Source organism: Pleuronectes platessa, chromosome 20 (assembly GCF_947347685.1).
Source record: "Pleuronectes platessa chromosome 20, fPlePla1.1, whole genome shotgun sequence".
NCBI lineage: Eukaryota > Metazoa > Chordata > Actinopteri > Pleuronectiformes > Pleuronectidae > Pleuronectes > Pleuronectes platessa.
Genome location: NC_070645.1, coordinates 16,917,865 through 16,936,238, shown reverse-complemented (window position 1 = coordinate 16,936,238; position 18,374 = coordinate 16,917,865). Strand labels below are relative to the sequence as shown.

General features: G+C 47.2%; 1 protein-coding gene and 1 non-coding gene across 3 annotated transcripts; one reads left to right on the top strand and one right to left on the bottom strand.

Annotated features, from left to right (window-relative positions):
- Positions 1–70: 70 nt before the first annotated feature.
- Positions 71–9,273, top strand: topbp1 (DNA topoisomerase II binding protein 1). 2 transcript variants are annotated; one of them, XM_053412378.1, is made up of 28 exons: positions 71–422; positions 677–770; positions 892–1,026; positions 1,131–1,274; positions 1,640–1,821; positions 1,916–2,109; positions 2,203–2,379; positions 2,481–2,647; positions 2,734–2,897; positions 2,996–3,234; positions 3,345–3,670; positions 3,803–3,975; positions 4,150–4,361; positions 4,513–4,832; positions 4,939–5,124; positions 5,214–5,329; positions 5,441–5,564; positions 6,125–6,283; positions 6,390–6,486; positions 6,582–6,783; positions 6,877–7,106; positions 7,213–7,355; positions 7,459–7,552; positions 7,954–8,117; positions 8,264–8,392; positions 8,479–8,568; positions 8,719–8,880; positions 9,052–9,273. In XM_053412378.1, the coding sequence occupies exons 2-28, from the start codon at positions 684–686 to the stop codon at positions 9,178–9,180; spliced, it is 4,545 nt and encodes a 1,514-aa protein (XP_053268353.1). In that variant the 5' UTR covers positions 71–422; positions 677–683; the 3' UTR covers positions 9,181–9,273. The 2 variants fall into 2 exon arrangements, with proteins under 2 accessions (XP_053268353.1, XP_053268352.1); XM_053412377.1 differs by having other exon boundaries at positions 7,456–7,552.
- An 8,241-nt stretch (positions 9,274–17,514) lies between these two features.
- Positions 17,515–17,587, bottom strand: trnar-ccg (transfer RNA arginine (anticodon CCG)). Its single transcript has one exon. It is a non-coding gene; the product is annotated as a tRNA-Arg (tRNA).
- Positions 17,588–18,374: the final 787 nt, after the last annotated feature.

Genomic DNA, 18,374 nt, shown 5'->3' with positions numbered 1-18,374 from the left:
TAGTTGACTATGGAACCTTTCAACGCTGGAGTCCAACTCCTTCCGGTCAGGTTAGGAGTGAACACCGGAAATTACGCCAAAGGCGCGAACAATATCAACAAGGAGAATATTCCATCTCCGCTCAACTCTTTATGTTTAACTTATTATAAAAGTAATTAACTCAGGGAAACATGTGAAGACCAGTCATCGCAGAGGGATAACTTATATTTCTGTAATCTTATTTTAACGGAAAGCTTATTGTAATGTAAGCTAAGCAGCTCTTTCCCTGTGAGTTTGACAGCAGCCTCAGAGAAACCGGTTTATTTCGATGAGAGTTTATCGACAACACAACAAAACGTGTAACTCTTTCTCCATGACAAGAGTCTGGACTGTTTACTGTCACACATTTGTATTTATTGACAGCACGAGTCCATTCAGAGGAGGTGAGTACATCCGGTTCTGCTCATGTAAACATCAATTATACAAGACGATAGAACCAGGAACAGTCGAGAGTGTGTGTATAACGTTGTCTCGGTGTAGATATATATATATATATATATGGACTGTTCCATATTTGCTTTACACAGATTCCCAGACTCTCTAGATTCTCTGTAAACGACCATTGTTGTCATCCAGCTGCTACCAGGCTAATGCTATGCTATCATGTACACACATCTTTCCTCTGGTGCCTCCCCAGGTCGATCATGTCCAAGGGAGACAAGGAAGGCTTCATCGTGAAGTTTGTGGAAAGTCAAGGTGGAAAGACAGAGTATGCCGTCAAAGCCTATGAGGTGAACCACCCTGCTCCATCTTATCATCTCTCTCCTGGTCTCTGTGTCTGTGGTTATGGTTGTGATAATAATAATAATAATAATAATAATAATAATAATAATACTGTTGTGTTGTGTTCAGGCCATTCTGGAGCTGCAGTCTGACAAGTACCTGAAAAGCATCGAGGAGGATGCGGTTCTGCAGATGGACCAGAAGGACAAGTCCCTGTTTGTGTTCAGCACCTTCACCTCCCCGGCCTTTCTGCACTGCAAGAAGGTCTCAGCCACACACGGGAAAACCTGAATTCAGACTCTCACAGGATTAGACCAGAAGCTATAATGCAGATACTCCTTTTTCTTTCTCTGTTTCTTGTGATGTAGCTCGGCTGCCGGGTTGTGAGTCCCCTGGTTGTGTTGTTCTGCCTGCAGCAGCAGCGTTGTGTCCCAAAAGCAGAGGAGCCCCTCTACAACATGTGCATGGCCGACGTCACTGTTTCCTGCACCAGCCTGGACAAAGCAGCACGGGTCAGTCCACTTTGTGTGATTGTTTATTTAACCATCAGGTACTGATTGTTTTTACACACGTTTCTTATCTCACATTCAAAACATTGGTGTGGAGGCTGTTGTACATATACAGTACAAGTCACAGAGCAGATATGTCTCCTTTAAATCATCGTGAAACTTTCTTGTAAAAACTGGAGAGTGGGTTCTGATGTGAGGATATATTTGGTCACCTACATCAGCTTTCTGATGCAGGTGATAGCATGTTTTAAAGATTATAGAACATTATTAGCGATTAGTAGTACTAGAGCTAGTAGGAAATTACATCAAAGTTCAACAGTCCATAGGGTATAATATTGTGATTTATTACACTCTCTCTCTCTCTACAGACTGAGGTGATGGATCTGGTGCAGCTCATGGGTGGACGGGTCTATCTTGACCTCAATGTGTCTGTCACTCACCTGATAGCCGGAGAGGTGGGCAGCAAGAAATACCTGGTAGCTGCCAGCCTGGGTAAACCCATCCTTCTGCCCTTGTGGGTCAAAGCCTGCTGGGAGAAATCTCAAGACAGGTACACTAACACTTTTGTTTCCACTCGCATAGGCTTAGTGATATCTGCATGACACGATTTGTTAACAAACTAATAATCTTTCTGTCTCCTTCAGTCTTTTCAGATATACAGATTTACCCATTGAGGACTATCTGTGCCCGGTGCTGCGTGGCTGTGCTGTGTGTGTGACCGGCCTCTCCAGCACCGAGCGTAAGGAGGTGCAGCGGCTCTGTGAGCAACACGGAGGCAACTACACGGGTCAGCTCAAAATGAACGAGTGTACGCACCTCATCGTGAGTGAAGCAACGGGTAAGTCGCCAGCAGTTTTAAGAACTCAAACTGAATAAATCTCTCTCGCTGTGCCCTCGGTTTGATTCGGAGTATGTTCGTATTTGGTCTCAGGTCAGAAGTACGAGTGTGCTCGGAAGTGGAACGTGTACTGCGTGTCTCTGCACTGGCTGTTTGACAGCATAGAGAAGGGCTTCTGTCAGGATGAGAGCAGGTACACTGTGGAGCGCAACACCTCCAAGAGCACTCGACAGCACACTTCCACCCCCACAGGCTCCAGCAAGAAGGAAGGTGAGCCACAGATGCAAGAGTGCTCCTTACTACTTTTAATAATGTAAACTTACCATTAGACCTATGAGATATTACAATGCAGTTTTTTTTTCCAACACTAGAGGGTTCATCTCTGTTGGGCTTGAGCCACATCTCTGTCAACGCGAGCGTGACGATAAACGACACGGCGCTGACCAACAACACCATCAGCCACCTGGAAGCTCCAGACCCGATAGATAACCTGGACTTCACCGTCTGTCCAGCCGATGATATACTGGACGGTTGTAAAGTCAGTAAAATATTCACTATCATTTCTTCACCAATAATGTGAAAGGAAACACTGAGGCTTAATTCCACTTGTTCAATCTTGCTCAGCTGTATCTGTGTGGCCTGCCGGGGAAGAAGCTGGAGAAGCTGCGGCGCCTTGTGAACACTGCAGGTGGTCTACGCTTCAACCAGCCCAGTGAAGAACTCACACATGTGGTGATGGGAGAACTGGACCAGGACGTCCAAAACTTCATCTCCAAAGTGACGCATAGGTCTGAACCACAGGGATTCATTTCCTTCATGATGTTTACTGCCTCCAGTTCAAGAATAATTGAAACGATACTAATATTCTTTCTGTTTTTCCTCCCAGGCCTCATGTAGTAACAGTACCGTGGCTGCTGGACAGTTTCACCAAAGGCAGTTTACTCCCAGAATCAGATTACCTCCACCCTGACTGTCTCCCCCCTGCTGCAGCTTCTGTAACTGTGCCGAGCCGTCGCACTCTCAGCTCCCGGCCATCCCTTGGTCCCCCTGCTGCCAGCCCTCAAACCCCCATGCGAGCAGATGAGGATATGTTATCACAGTACATGGATGATGATCCAACAATAGGTATGTTGAGCGGTTTTCTGTGTGTGTTTGGTGTAATTTTACATCATTAAGTGAATGTTCAAGACATCTGAAGCCTGCTGGTTATATATTGTTGGTTTTTTATTCTCCAGTGGACATGCCCCCACCAGAACCAGAGAGGAGGAGATCCATGAGCACAATGGCAGAGCCTCAGCCTGAGCCGTTGGCACCGAACCAGAGCAGAGGACGAGAGTCAGACTCGCAGGAGGCCAGTGAGGCAGGACTGTTTGTTGGGAAGTGTTTCCTGCTCGTGGGCTTTGGCACGGAGGCTGAAACCCAGCTGTCTCTGCTGGTGACGGAACATGGAGGCAGGGTGCTGATGGGTCGCACACGGGTGGTAGCTGACTATGCTGTGGTGCCGCTGTTGGGCTGTTCAGTGGAGTCCACAGTGGACGAGGTGGTCACTGACACCTGGCTGGTAAGATCACACTGTTTTCTATTGTCCTGTGTGGACGGGTGGACCTGGGATGTTCTTAATGCATCCTTTAGATTTCATCAACAGGTGAATTAGTCAAGCTGACAGTTAAATGTTGCTCTTGTTCATTTTCAGGCCATGTGTGTGGAGAAAGAGTTTGTTCTGCCACTTTCCTCCAACCCTCTATTCACCCCTGTTCCTGTGATGGATGGACGTTTTCCTCTCAAGGATTGTGTTCTCTCCGTCAGCCAGTTCACCGGAGCAGAGAGAGAGTCTTTGGTGGAGCTGGCAAAGCATCTCGGAGCCAAGTATGACCAAAGAACTCACACAGAGAATTTTCTACTTAAAATTTACCTCGTTTAAACATTGTTCTGTAATAAATGAATTCTCTCTGGTGCAGAGCACTTACCCTCATGTGGCTTATTCTCTCATTGTGAACAGCTTATGCTAAATCTACTTATTCTCCTCTCTCCCACCTGCAGTGTGCAGGATTACTTTGTGCGTCTGGCCAACCAGAAGAAAGGAATGCTGGCCAGCACTCATCTGGTGCTGCAGAGCCCTGAAGGCACAAAGTACCAGGCAGCAAAGAAATGGGGGCTTCCTGCCGTCACCTTGCGCTGGATATTCGAGTCTGCTCGGAGCGGCCGGAGAGCAGAGGAGGAGAGATTTCAAGTGGATCTGCCCCCGTCACCAGGTGAAAATGAGTTTGGTAGCTCTGTGACATTCGGAAAATAGCATTTTACTTGTTTATTAGCATGGGCAGGATATGGCACATAAAGATGAAAGATCAGCTCCGTTTTCATTGATCTCTCTGTTCTGAGAATTACTATTTTCTCATTCCCCAGAGAGAGAAGATGAGAGTTTTGTTGGTGGTTCTCAGAAACCAACCATGCCTCCGCCTCCAGCTCGTTCCTCTCCGGAGATCCCCTTGATGGGTTTCCAGGGTGGCAAGGCCGTTACCCCGCTTGACTTAGGTCGCTTCAAGAGCAAAGTGTTCCACTCGGTTTTGGACGAGATGAAGCCCAAAGACAACATGAGCACCCCAAAACAAACCCAGGGGAGCGGCAGGAGGAACCCACTTCAAAAGGAGCCGTCACTGCAACTGGACACGCCATCTCGTTTCCTCAGCAGAGACCAGCTCTTCAGGCCGACTTTTAATGTCCAGGTTGGGACTGACTGAAGGAAACAGAGTGCAAGAAATGAGAGATTATTATTTAGACTTACGAAATTCTAAAAAGATAATTCATGGACTGTTTTTCATTTACTGACAGGATGCACTAGGAGCTTTGGAGACGCCAGCTGGGAGGTCGAAGCCAGGAGAAAAGGTGGAGACTCCTCTGACTGATGTCATCAACAGGAACCTGAAGGTGGCGCTGGCTAACAGCTCTCGTGGTCAGGTCTCAGACATGCAGGCAGTCTCAGCGAGCCCACAGCTCACAAAGACAACTGAGAAGGAGGTAAAACAGCCAGAAAAACTGTCCATACACTCTAACTAGCACATAGTACACGAACAAGTCTTAATTTTAATACCAATTTTGTTTTAAAGCCTCCAGAAAAAGAAGTTCCTCCCCTGACTGGTGTTGTGATCTGTGTGGGAAAGAAACTGAGCAAAATGCAAAGTGAACTAAACGCCATCGCTGCCTCGCTTGGAGCCGACTTCCGGTATTCAACACGTATTCCCATCTACCCTCAATTCTTATCGTGATGAATATGGATGAACAAACACAGTGCACACCCACAGCTCATAACCTCTTTCCATTAACTTCTTTGTAGGTGGGCGTGTGACGATACAGTGACGCACTACATCTACCAGGGTCGTGTGGGAGACAACACGCGTGAATACAGAGGCGTGAAGGAGAGAGGACTGCATGTGGTCTCCCAGTCCTGGCTGCAGGCTGTACGTGTCCTACCAGCAAATATACACAACACACACAAGGCCTGAGGGAGCCATCTACAGATTCTATTTCCTGTGGGGTTAACAAGTTTTCACTTTAGTCATTTAGTAGTAAGTTATTCATTATATGAAGGGAAGTTTCATTCATTGCAAATTATCACTTAATTTTGCTTCACTTGAGCTGCTGCTCTAAAAATTGATTAAATCCCATTCATAAACCACAAAGGAAAAGAGCAGGGCCAAGATTCAAGGTCTTTTCTAGCGGCCATGTGAAACTCATTAAAAGTTAGGACAAAATATTTTTATGTTTTTTCAACAAGCTTACAAAATATAAATATATTTTAAGATGGTAAATCAAGTAGTACTTTACTCATCATATTTTTGTGATGGTAGGTATAGTTTTGAGCCTCCTGTTGCTCAGCTCATTTAAAATAAAATAATTATTATTCCATCAACAGATGGGAGTTTCAGCTTTGTTTCCCCTCAGAGTTGTGTGATTTATTTATGTCTTTGTTAGTTTGTGTGCTCCGTCCGATCTCAGTCAACCTGTGCTGTTTGTGCAGTGTGCTGAGGAGGGGAGGCACGTCGCAGAGTCTCTGTATCCTTTCACCTACAACCCCAAGATGAGCCTCAACCTGAGCCAGGTGCCCAACTGCTCCCAGAGGTCGACACCTACAAGAGGAACACAGCTCAGAAACATCTCTGGAGCTAATGACAGCAAAGTGAGTGTGATGATGTAAAGTCTGCGTCTGTTTCTCATGGGAATCAATTTCTTATATTAGATATATGATCCCATTTAACGAGGTTTTAAAACGATCTATCCCTCAGTCTGAGCACAATACCACAGAAGAAGCTACAAACCTAACTCGTGTCAGTGATGGAAGTGTCAATCAAGATGAGATGAATGATACAGCAGAAAGGAGCGGTGGGTGGTTTTCTCAAGCTTTTGTTGCTACATGATAAATGCAATCGTTTTAAAATAAAGATAGTTATATATTTGATTTATTCACATTTTTCCAGATATTTCCGAGACTCTGGAGATGAGACAGAACCTGCACAGGCAGCTCCAGGAGATCATGTCAGCCACCAAGCTGACGACAGGGAGGCGCACCTCAGTCAGACTAACCAGGAAGGGGTCCGGGGCTGCAGATTCGAGGCTCGACACCCCTGATGGGAGCCGAGCGGGACGTAGTGGGAGCAGGCGTACTCTGGAAGCCCTGAGGTAAGGGAGTCATGTAGTGAAGCAAACATCTGTCATCCATCTTCCATGAGTGTTAAGTCTTTAATCCTTGCGAATGATGTGTCCTGACTCCAGAGTTTCCAGAGAAGCAGCCATGGACATCAACACGGAGCCATCTCAGAGTGAGCAGATAGTTTGGGACGACCCGACAGCCAGGGAGGAGCGGGCTAAGCTGGCTGACAACCTACAGTGGCCTGGTAGTCCCTCGCAGTATTCTGAGACCCTCGCACCTCCACCTCCCCCCAGAGCAGAAACCGGCCCCCAGTTCAGGGACTCCATGACGGACTCTGAGCTGGTGGAGATGGGTAAGAGATCAGGAAGTGGTTGCACTGACTAAAATGAGTTATTTCACTATTATTGTAACCAATGGAGACACATGACTTCCACTATGATCGCTCTGTCCTCTTGCAGCTGCTTGTGATGTCATCGAGCAGCAAATGGGCCAGAAGGTCTCAACCCCTCCATCGAGAGACCGTGAGGACGACATCCTCACTCCCAAAGCCCCCAGCATCGCCTTCCCCCTCGCCAACCCCCCAGTAGCACCAGGGCCACAGGTACGGATTCTTCTTTATCTAAAGCATTAACTTTCATCATACCTTGTGTACTATGGACCTCGTAGTGTCTCTTACATTCAAAGATTTGTCTTTCCCTCAGCAGGAGCCAGAGGAAGAGCAGCAGCCACCCAGATTTCAGCTTTCCTCTCTCACCCCTCAGGAACGCATTGATTACAGTCACCTCATAGAGGAGCTGGGTGAGTCTTTTCCCCTAATTGGGGCTCGAACACAGTTTCCTCATCGAGTCAGGCCTGAAGTCAGAGGAGTTAATCCCTGATGACTGAAGCGGAAGAGGAAGATCCGCCTTCCTCGAATAAAAGCACAGCTTGATCAAATCTGGTTTTCACTGGTCACGACAAGTTGAATCTTTGAGAGAAAATCATTTAGACATATTAGAAACATCAAGAATAAAAAGAAACAGCCAGTGGAGGTGAATGTCTTCATTAAGCATGATTTGACATGGACATGCAACAGTTAGAGGTTTATGAATTAATCATTTATTATCAGTTGTGTGGCTTTTACTCTTGTTTATGTTGCAGTATATCATCTGTATAGTTGTGTGATCAGCTTCTGTCTCTTCATGTCTTTTTCACATTAGGCGGCGTCGTCCTGGACAAGCAGTCGTTTGACCCCAGCTGCTCCCACATCATCGTCGGGACTCCTCTGCGCAATGAGAAGTACCTGGCAGCAATGGCAGCTGGGAAATGGATCCTGCACCGCTCGTACCTGGAGGCCTGTCGCTCTGTGGGCTGCTTCATCCAGGTCAGAATTTAAAGATTGAGACTTGAGTTTTATTATAATAATAAGGTTTGTTTAATTTCACTCAAATAATGTAAGATAATCAATGAAAAGTGTTTTATTTTTAATTCTAAATTTGGATTTTCCACTCTCGTGTGTGTCTGTTCCAGGAGGATGACTATGAGTGGGGCAGCAGCTCCATCCTGGACGCGCTACCCTCCATCAACTCCCAGCAGAGGCGACTGGCATTAGCTGCCATGCGCTGGAGGAAAGCTCTGCACGGATGCTCTGAACAAGGGGTACAAACACACATACACAATATTAACACAACAGGGCTCATTCCCAGGTGAAATCGAATGGGTTTAAACCATTTGTATTTTCTCAGGGTGCCTTCAGTGGATGGACGGTCATGCTGAACATCGACCAGAACAGAGAATCCGGCTTCAGGCGGTTGCTGCAGTCGGGCGGAGCAAAGGTCGGTGTTTGTTTTATTTGTTGTCCCATATCTGAAATCACGTGTCCTTCACCCCCTCGTGCAGATGCTCAGTAGAGAATCTGTCCTTCAAAGAAACTGCAAATTAAAAAAGGGTTCATGTTCCATTCCTTCTCTGTACTTCCTGTCCAGGTCTTGCCCAGTCCCTCTCCAGCCCTGTACAAAGAGGCCACTCACCTGTTCGCCGACTTCAGTCGACTGAAGCCTGGAGACTTCAGAGTGGACGTATCAGAGGCCACAGCAGATGGTGTCACATGCCTGAAGCCAGAGTACATCGCAGACTACCTCATGCAGGTCAATACACACAGTCACTTGACTTCTGGAGGTTTCTTTGGAATGTTTCTGTAAACTTAACAACTTCATTTTGAAGTCAAATGACTCTATAGGCTTTAGGTCAGTGTCAATACTGCTGAGAATTGAGCATTATTGTGCTGACGCGGTCCTTTTTCTCTTTCTTCCCTCCAGGAGCCCACTCCACATTTCGAGCCGTACTTCCTGACTGACGCTCGCCCGGTGGAAACTCCCGACACGCCGTCACGTAAACGCAAAGCAGCCGCCGACTCGTCCAGGCTGAAAAAGAGTCGTCTGAACTGAAACTCCTGAACATGCGTCACCATGATCCTCTGGGAAGAAGATCGTAAAATGAGACTTTTATACAAAATGTCATATATATAAATAAAATAAATATAGCACTGTTCCTATTCCTTCCATTCTGTCATTTCCATATTGGAGCACTGCAGCTGCACCGTGAGACTGCAGCTGTGATGAACAACTCAACGACGGTCTGCAGAAAATGTTGAGTCACGTTTTGTAATTGAGTGCAATGGTGTTTTCCAACCTGCAGGGGGCAGTGGATCCTCACAGCCACACTGAATGTCAGGTGATCTGCAACAGAAGCTGTGTTTCCTCTTGTTTTAGAGAATTCAGGATTAGCAATTATTTTATTGATTCAATTTATGTCTCTTATTGTTCATGTTGTTTGTTAAATTAAAAGCAGCCTCAGTGATCGTTAGATTTCTCTATCAGGAGCTGTTGGGTTCCTTTACTAACACAAAGACGTCATCATGGCTGAAACAACATCTGATGAAATCCATTTAAATTCCAAGACGTGGGTAAAACAAACATGCTTTTCCTCCACCCAGTGATTAGTATGTCTATCGGCTGTTCATCTCCCAGGGACAGTAAACACCAGATTCTGTTTACCTGCTGCTGATTCAGGGCTTTGATGCAGTGATGCAGTTTCATGCGAGGGTGTCAGCCGAGGTCAGTCGACCCAGTTTCCATCCATATGGACGATAAGTGGTTTAAGGAGCAGCTGACAGACTCATGTGTTGAGCTGCTGTTTGAGAAGTGACGGAGGACGAACTTGGCTGACACATATACATGTATATCATATAGGTCACCTGTAGAGCTTTGCACAAAAATAACATTTAGGAGTCTCTGTTTTACATGAACAAATTGTCCATGTAAATTAGTTTATTTATTGGTCTTAAGATCCTACTATATCTTATTTTACAAATCAGATCAGTTCACATCAATTGAATGTGAAAATGGTTATATGAAAGTGTCACAAATCATGTACGACCAAGAGCCAAACAGTATTTTAAAAAGCATTTTAGACGATAATGAAATAAAAGCAATTTGTAGCATTTCAGATGACGCAAGAAGTATTTTGTGAGAAGTTAACGATTTAAAACATGATGAATCATCCAACCTGTTCACATTCATGCTTAGTGTCGTGCAGAACATTCTGTTCTTCCTACAGCTTTAATGTGAAGCTGCACAATAATAGGGACATATTGTAGAGGGGACATTTCAACAGGATGTCTCTGAGCTGCTCTCATTCAACAGGTGTCTCCTGGAGGTGAGCTGCTCCCCCTCCTCCTTCTCCTTCTCCTCCTCCTCCTCCTCCTCCTCCTCTCTCTCCAGGTGACCTGGTGGAGGAGTCTCGTTTCACTGACGCCTCCATCGCTCCTCATCCCGCTGCTCGTCCTCCTCAGTGAGGCAACTTTCAGCTTCTCCTGTCGGGACACACACAAACACACACACACACACACACACACACACACACACACACACACACACACACTCCGACACACACAGAGGGAGAGAGAGAGGGAGCATGAGTCTCCGCTCGGGGAGGAAACTCTGCAGCAGTCCTCATTAACATTCCCAGTCCGTCCACTCTCCACACGAACCCTCCTGTCGTGGGTGGCACCGGCGTCCTGCGCGCCTCGGAGTTGCGCACCGCGGATCCAGCTTCCAGCGGCACCGGCGGCCGCGGATCACGCAGCCGTGAAGGCGGAGAGAGGCTGTGCACGTCCCGTTATTTACGGCGTCAAGGCTGAGAGAGAGAGAGAGAGGAGAGAGAGTGGTGCGTCCCCGGAGGTCCAGCGAGTGGTGGCGCCCTGCGCATCTCATCCAGCGCCCGGACGCACCGTGTCGCCTCCCAGGGGCCCGGGGGGGACCCACAGTCACAGCCCGCTCCTTCAGCCTCGCTGCCCGGTCGCCACTGGCTCATTTCCCCCGCGGTGACTGGCAACATGTGCGCCTGGATCCTGTGAAGCGCTCATTTCCCCTCGGATACGACAAGTACCCGACGCTACGACGCACCTTGTGTAATAGGTGAGTACGATCCGTGTATTTCTCCCTGTTTGACAGCTCAGCCTCCTCTTCGCGCCTCTGCTGGGTTCATTGGCCGATCGCACTTCACCGGATCGATCATGTTCAGCATCAGATTCGTCCAAATCCTAGCTGACAGGTTTCCAGGTTTTACGAGAGTCACAGAGAAAAGCATAAAATCTCTGTTAGTGCTGCGTGCGACCAACACTGCAACGCATCTGAATCCATCAAATCAGAGCAGGATCAATGCATTTAGATAGATACTGACAGAGGGACAGAGGGACAGAGGGACAAATGTCTTCATCAGAAGTTGAGCTGCTGCCGAGGAAGATTCCTTGAAAGTCACATTTGATTATATTCTGTGTCGAATTCAACATTGTCTCAGTTTCTCTCTACAAATCTCAAAGATGCAGGTTCATAGTCAAAATGATTCATCAGACCTTTAGGTGACACTTTATTAAATCCTCAACACTCCTCACATGTTGCTTCCTGTCACCTCAGGTTCATTTACTGGGTTCACTTGAGATTATAAAGTTTTCCCAGCAGAGGAAAGACATAAATCTCCCAACCCCAAGATCTCCGACCCGGAGTGGCCCTTCAAGTGGTTTTGTTGTCTGAGGGCAACATGGCAGCAACTAAGCAGATACTAGGAGAAGCTAAAGACCACCAGCAACAAGCCCGGCGTCACCACACCGCCCATTTGGATGTGGGGGCTGCAGCTTTGTGTCCAGGGACAGTGGCATCACATAGAAACACCGTTTAAAGTGTTTTCTAATTGAACCTGCCGGCCACTCTCCCCATTGAGACAGGAATGTTTGGCTGCGTGTTCTCCACAGAAACCCCCCGCTCCTTTGTTCTTAGGGGGGGGGGGGGGGGCAATCCTCCAGTGCCATGTGTGCAGTGGTTTTGGGGGGGTGGTGGGGGGGGGGGGGGGGGGGGGGGGGAGCCGGGTCAGTCTGGGTATTGACATATGTGGCTGACAGCTTCCTCAGGGCGAGCTAGCTAGCTGGGTATTAGGGGACATACGAGCGCAGCACTTAACACTAATGAGGACATGGACGCTCGGTGCATGGAGATCGTATATAACCAGAGAAATGTCATGTGACTTTGGTCCATGATGATGATTTGTGCCATAGATGCTTCTTCCTCTTTCTCCTGGTTGCAGGTTTGCTTGATGAAATCCGTAATTCCCAATTGATTGATATTGTTTGAGGTCAAAAGTTTTGAATCTGATGATGATTAAAGGTCAAAGAATCATCAATGTAATTAAAGTAGATCTGGGGATCATCAGAGTGTGTAGGGTTCATCCTCTGGAGACAATGAGCATCGGGACGAAATCTCAAAAACAGAAAGTTGTTTTGACGTTTCACTGTGGAAGATTAAAATTCACCATAAGCAGATCGTGGATGTTTGTCCAGCTGAAGGTTTCACTCGAGGATCAGGGGATCTCCACAGTCTGTAGCGTTCATCTTCATCCAATACCTGTTGAAATATGTATTTCTATTCAACTAGCTTGACTTAAAAAATACTAAAACCTTCTCTGAGCTCTGGTCATCAGTTGTCAGGAAGAACTCCTCGGACAGAACCGGTCATCTGAAGGAGTTTGTCTGAAGACTAATTGAGAATGAGAATAATCTGCTTGCTGCTGTTTCACGCCTCCTCACAAAGGTCACGCTAATAACGAGTCCTGCCAACCGGAGGGTGAAGTGTCCACCAGAACGTTTCATCACCTCCTCTGTGTGCTGAGATATCTACTGTCAACACGAGGAAGATCTCTGCAGCTGCTGTTTTATCACCAACGTCAGGAAGAGTCTGTGTTTGAAACTGAAAAACACTTGGAAAATATCAGTTTCCCGTCCGGAGCCTTAAAACAAAGTTATCAGGGACGTTCCAGGAAAATGGAAAAATCTGGTGTCGGTCTCCTGCCACAGAAAGTCAGAGCTGCTGGGAACGTTTTTTATTTTTGGGGGGGGGGGGGGGGGGGGGGGGGGGGTGTAGAAGCGACACTGGGAGCAGGTTTCATGCTTGTACATAAGCATCCGTCATGTCCACTGGAGAGTGGTACATGAGGAGGAATGCAGCCCCCCCCCCCCCCGTGGGCCCCCTCATGCTACCCACCATGTGCTCAGGATGGACTTCGCACCTTCCTCCAGCCTGACCAAACAGCGAGTGGCCCAAACCGGATTTTCACCTCAAGCAAAAGCCGGCTTGTGTCTGGTTCTTTCGTTTTCCTGCGTTTTTTCTCCAAATGCCACGAAGCCTGAACAAAGGCGCTCAGCTGCTTTCGAAATTACTTTCATTTAAGCCGGGAGAGGGGCTCACACACAGGAACCACAGGGGGAGGTGCTGCGCTGAAAAGCAAGCGAAAGCCGCTTTATTCAACCACGAAGAGAAATACAGAAAATGTCCCCCCCCCCCCCCCCCCCCCCTTAGCCACTTATGATCCTATCAGCTAAAGAGAGTTCCCACAGGACCAGAAGGAGCCTGGGCCGGTTCTGCACAACTGCTTGGCTTCAAAACAAAACAGAAAAACCTCTTTCTCTCAAGGTCTTGATATTTGAAAGTCATTCTACTGTACAGTGGTGTCAGAGGAGGCTTGTTTGCCCTCTGGGGGAATCACAGGGGGAATAAGACCATGTGGGGCCGCAGGTAAACAACAGACTGGGGTTTGTGGGGGAGGCAGGAAGCTCACCTGCCCCGACCGAAGGAGCAGAGGTCACAGGAAAGACCGATAGAGGAAGAGGAGGGGGAGGGAACTGGTAATGAATAACCAACCATTATGGTGATTAAAGGGGGCGATGGGCACGGCGAGATAAGAGAGTGGTGACCGTCCGAGCATGAGGTGTTTACAGGGGGAATTCCTCACATTCCTCCGCTGCAGCCATGCCACTCCGATCTGCACCCCCGCCCACTGATGGTCACCCTCTGTGCCAAGAGGGACCCGAGGGACATGAGTTATGTAAGGTGGTTTCTGAGCTGTTGCTTTAGAGGTTTTTAGTTGCATTTGATCGAAGCTGATACACCGAGCTGAGCAACGTTTGCTGTAGATCCCCAGAGAGATGAGAAAAATCCATGAAGCCGCTCGTTTTTGAAAGCTTTTGAAAAATGTCCAGACTTTTGATCCACTGCAGAATGATGGAGCTTTGACTGAGTTTCACTTCACTGATGTCGGTGTCCATTGAAAGTGTCAAAAGGGAACTAGGTAAAGTCATCACTTGTTTCTTAGCGTTGTTATCTTCATCTAGCGAAATATTAGCAGGTTAGCAGTAGCCATAACCCATAGCCCTATAAAGATGTATGACGTATCTCCACTCCCTCCCACTATCAAGGAATGAGGCCAAAATATCCCAGAATTCTGCAATATCTGAGTAAAAGCGATTACTGGTCATTAAACACAAGAACTACCGAAAATGAAAGAAACTGTCTCTGAGAAGAATTTATTTCATCCATGTCCTGTCTGCTAACATGGAGGAGGAAGAGGAGGAGGAGGAGGAGGAGGAGGAGGAGGATGGGGCAGCCAACTATCAGATGGCCATCAACACTTAATTGGCTTCAGTTATGAGAAGCTGTCGTGTCCTCCATCTTCATACAGTCCATGATACGAACACGCTAACCTCTGATGGTGAACATGGAAAACAGGATGGCCTCCTCAAAGTAAAGAACCATACTTATACCACAGATTTGCTCAGAAGAGAACAGTCTGTATTTCAGTCTCAACAAAGAGCTGCTCTGTGGAGGAACATGTAACTGCAGGATGATCCCTCTGCACGTCACCAGAACTCCCAGTGGAGCTCAGTGTCGTAAGGTTTACATTCCTTCACACAGGAGGTTATAAGCCTGTGACTTAAGACAGAGAATATATGTGACTCTGTCGTACAGTAATATTCTCTAATCAGGAGTTGAATCCACTTAAATATGTGGATATATTTCACGTTTCTTTTTCTCACTAAATGCTCTGAGGTGATTCTCTGGAACCTTTTGTAAGAGGAAGTCATGAGACTGGGCTTAACTCTTGTCTTTTATTTCCTCGGTCTGTGAAACCACTTTTTTTCTGCAGACAAGAGCTTTAAGCTTGAGAGTCACAGTCGCTCTACACTTGTTATTTTCCTTCTCTATATCTGAGAAGGGATTTTTTTTTTATACCTACACCAAGGAGGTAAAACTGTTTTACTCCCAGTCCATTTGTTGGTTAGCAATAATACAGAAGAACCACTGGTTCCACTTCACCACTTCATGATGTTTTTTGAAGTTTTCACCAATTTCTCAGGGAATAGTTCATGGATCTTGATGAAAAAGTCATATTTAGGGAACTGATATCAATGAGTGTGTGAGATTGGCTGCAGCTTGTTTGATATTTATTGGTGGAGGTCTAGTTTATGTTGTTAACACCTGAGAATCCCTCTAATACTCTTTCAGGCATGATTATTTCTAAAAGCTCCTGGGGAAGGGTTCAACCTCACGGGAGTCGTGTCGTGTCCACGTGTGAGAAGTGATCCGACCGCCTCGGGACACAGAGGGTTTGTGTTGTCGGATCAATCGGCACGTATTTTTAATGCAGCGCAGATGACTGAGGCTAATAGGATTATGAGGAGGTCTGGCGGGAGGAGAAGTCGTACGTTACCAGAACCCAGCGTGGGCCGGCCCCTGGGGGTCATGTGACCGAGGGGGGGGACAATAGTAGCAGGTGTCAGTCTGAGGCTCACCTATGAGGGAGGATTACTTCGAGCAAAATCACCAGCGTCTCAGCCAGAGCAGCACCGGGCCAGCGAATCAAAACAGCAGAGAGAGAGCGTCGAGCTTCCTTGGCAACTTCCTTGGAGCTGTAAAAAGCACAAAGATATTTCCATTTATAAATTGTGCTCTGTTTACATCACACCTCTGTTATTTTTGTGTTGACGCTTTTTCAGCCCAATCCGTTGAAATCACAGCTCGTCTCGTGGCCAGGCTCGTGTGACGGAGGCTGCAGATTAAGTTGGCACCATATGCTGTGGAATGAAGAGTCCCTTCCCCGGGGTAGGGCTTATTATTGGACTCCTATGTCACTGTCAGCAACTAATTGTTATGGAGGATTGAGGTGACGGGGAGAACAGCTCTCCTATCTTGTCTTTAATGCCTGGTCATCTTTACTCTGCTCCCCGAGTCGAAGCCTTTTTCCTTTTCCTAAGTATGCAAACACACACACAGCCACAGTATTTGTAAAAGCCAAAGCCAGCATTTGAATTTTGTGACTTCCACTTCCCCTCGTTTGAGCCGTTTGAGTGCCAGTCGAGCCTCAAAGAGGAAATCTGGAGCTCTCGAGTGTGGAGAAGCATTATTTCTCTCTCCGTCTCCTGCCCGTGCCGCATATGGCTCATTTCATGGCTGCTGGAGACTCAGATTGATGGTTTGAAGAGCAGCGGGGCCGGAGCGCCTGCAAAGCGGAGAGCCAAGTCCTCAGCAAGGTCGCATGAGGTGAGCAGTAATATATAGGAGGTGGAAGAAGGAGGAGGACTCGTCAGACTGCGACAGAGTCCTGCTCCGTGCCAAAAGGCTCCTCGTGACGAGGGCACGTGGAGGGGGATTCTCCAGGGAACCATTAGACCACATGTGAGGAGCCACAGCAGCTTTCTGATGTCGTCCTCTCCCAACTGGTCCTGATGACATTTCATTGTTATCATCACATTAACAACTGCTGAGAGAAGTCGGCAAATACAAAACAATCTGTGCTGGCCACCCCGAATTAGAGAGGGGTGTCACATGGTTTTGCTCCTGAAAGCTGTAGTGATCTCTAGTGTTTATACTGAATAAGATGGAGCTGGGGGTCGGCCCCACAAATCAATTTCCATACGCAGAGCTGCATCTTCAAGAGGAAGACAGTGGGGTGCTGTCCTGTTTGTTTGTTTGTTTGTTTGTGTTGGTGTTTCTGATTGTGGCAGCCACTCTACATCACCATGGCGACCGTGGCACTCTTGCATGGTGACGCCGGAGCGAGTAGAGCAACATGGCAACAACCACATCTGAGCAGACGATGACTGAACAGATGGATATGGAAGTATTTTTTTATACTTCCATTTGATTCTGGATCCAGATCCACATCCAGATTTACTGTGAACAGGCGGCACGAGTCAAATGAATGACTCTCATCTCTTTTCCCTCGAGGAGAAGAGAGGAGTTGACAATTTGGGTTTGCTGTAAAGTCTCGGTTGTAGTAGATGTGATGTGTAGTAGAGCTTCAACACTGTTCAACACTGTTTGTGGTGCAGCTTCCGTCTATTATACACATTGGCTATATTATAATTTTATTATCGCTGTCGTAGTAAGATGTCTCGACCCAGATGGGACTTGAACCCACAATCCCCAGCTCCGGAGGCTGATGCCTTATCCTTTAGGCCACTGGGTCCATATATGTACTGCTATCGACGTTATTTAGTTCCTAGAGCTGCTTTACTCTGGATGTCCGATCTCCTCCTCTCTAGGGTGACGGTGGCTCAGGGGGTAGAGTGGATCGTCCACTAACCATTGAGTTTCAATGGTTCAATCTCCCAGTCTCAGTCCGACCTCGCTCTGATCGTTTTGTATCTACAATCTTATTCTTTCGGCCACAACACAATACTCTAATTAAAAACAAATTATTGCAGACTTGGATGGATCACAAAACTTAGGCCTTTGTTTTTTTCCTAGAACCATAACATGGGAAACAATGGATGCGTCGTACACAGAAAACATCTCCAATTAAATCTGCTGTTAAACATTGGAGGTCGTGAAGTGCAGCACAAAGTGATTTGTGATCGACAACGTGTGAAACCACTGGAGCGCTCATTTAAATTGCGACGCACACACTTTGTCGTCTGCGGGCGCACAAGTAATCTCCTGCATGAAATTTGTCACCACAGCAGCTCTTAAAATAATGTCAGTGAGTCGGCTCCTCTTCTTCCTTCCCCCCCCCCCGGGCACTCCCTCCATTCTTCACTCGTTCACTAATACTAGACGTCTGCTGCCCGTCCTGCTGTGTTGTCCCGTGCCCGCAGACACCACCAGACAGAGGAGAGGACTGATGGAGGGAGAGACACCTGCTAATTCTGTCCCGGTCAGTCTGTGTCCCCGCGGCGCCGAACATTTGACATTTAACTGCGACGGCCGTAAACAGGCCACTGGAATGCCATTGACCTTCATTCTGTCTGGCACAG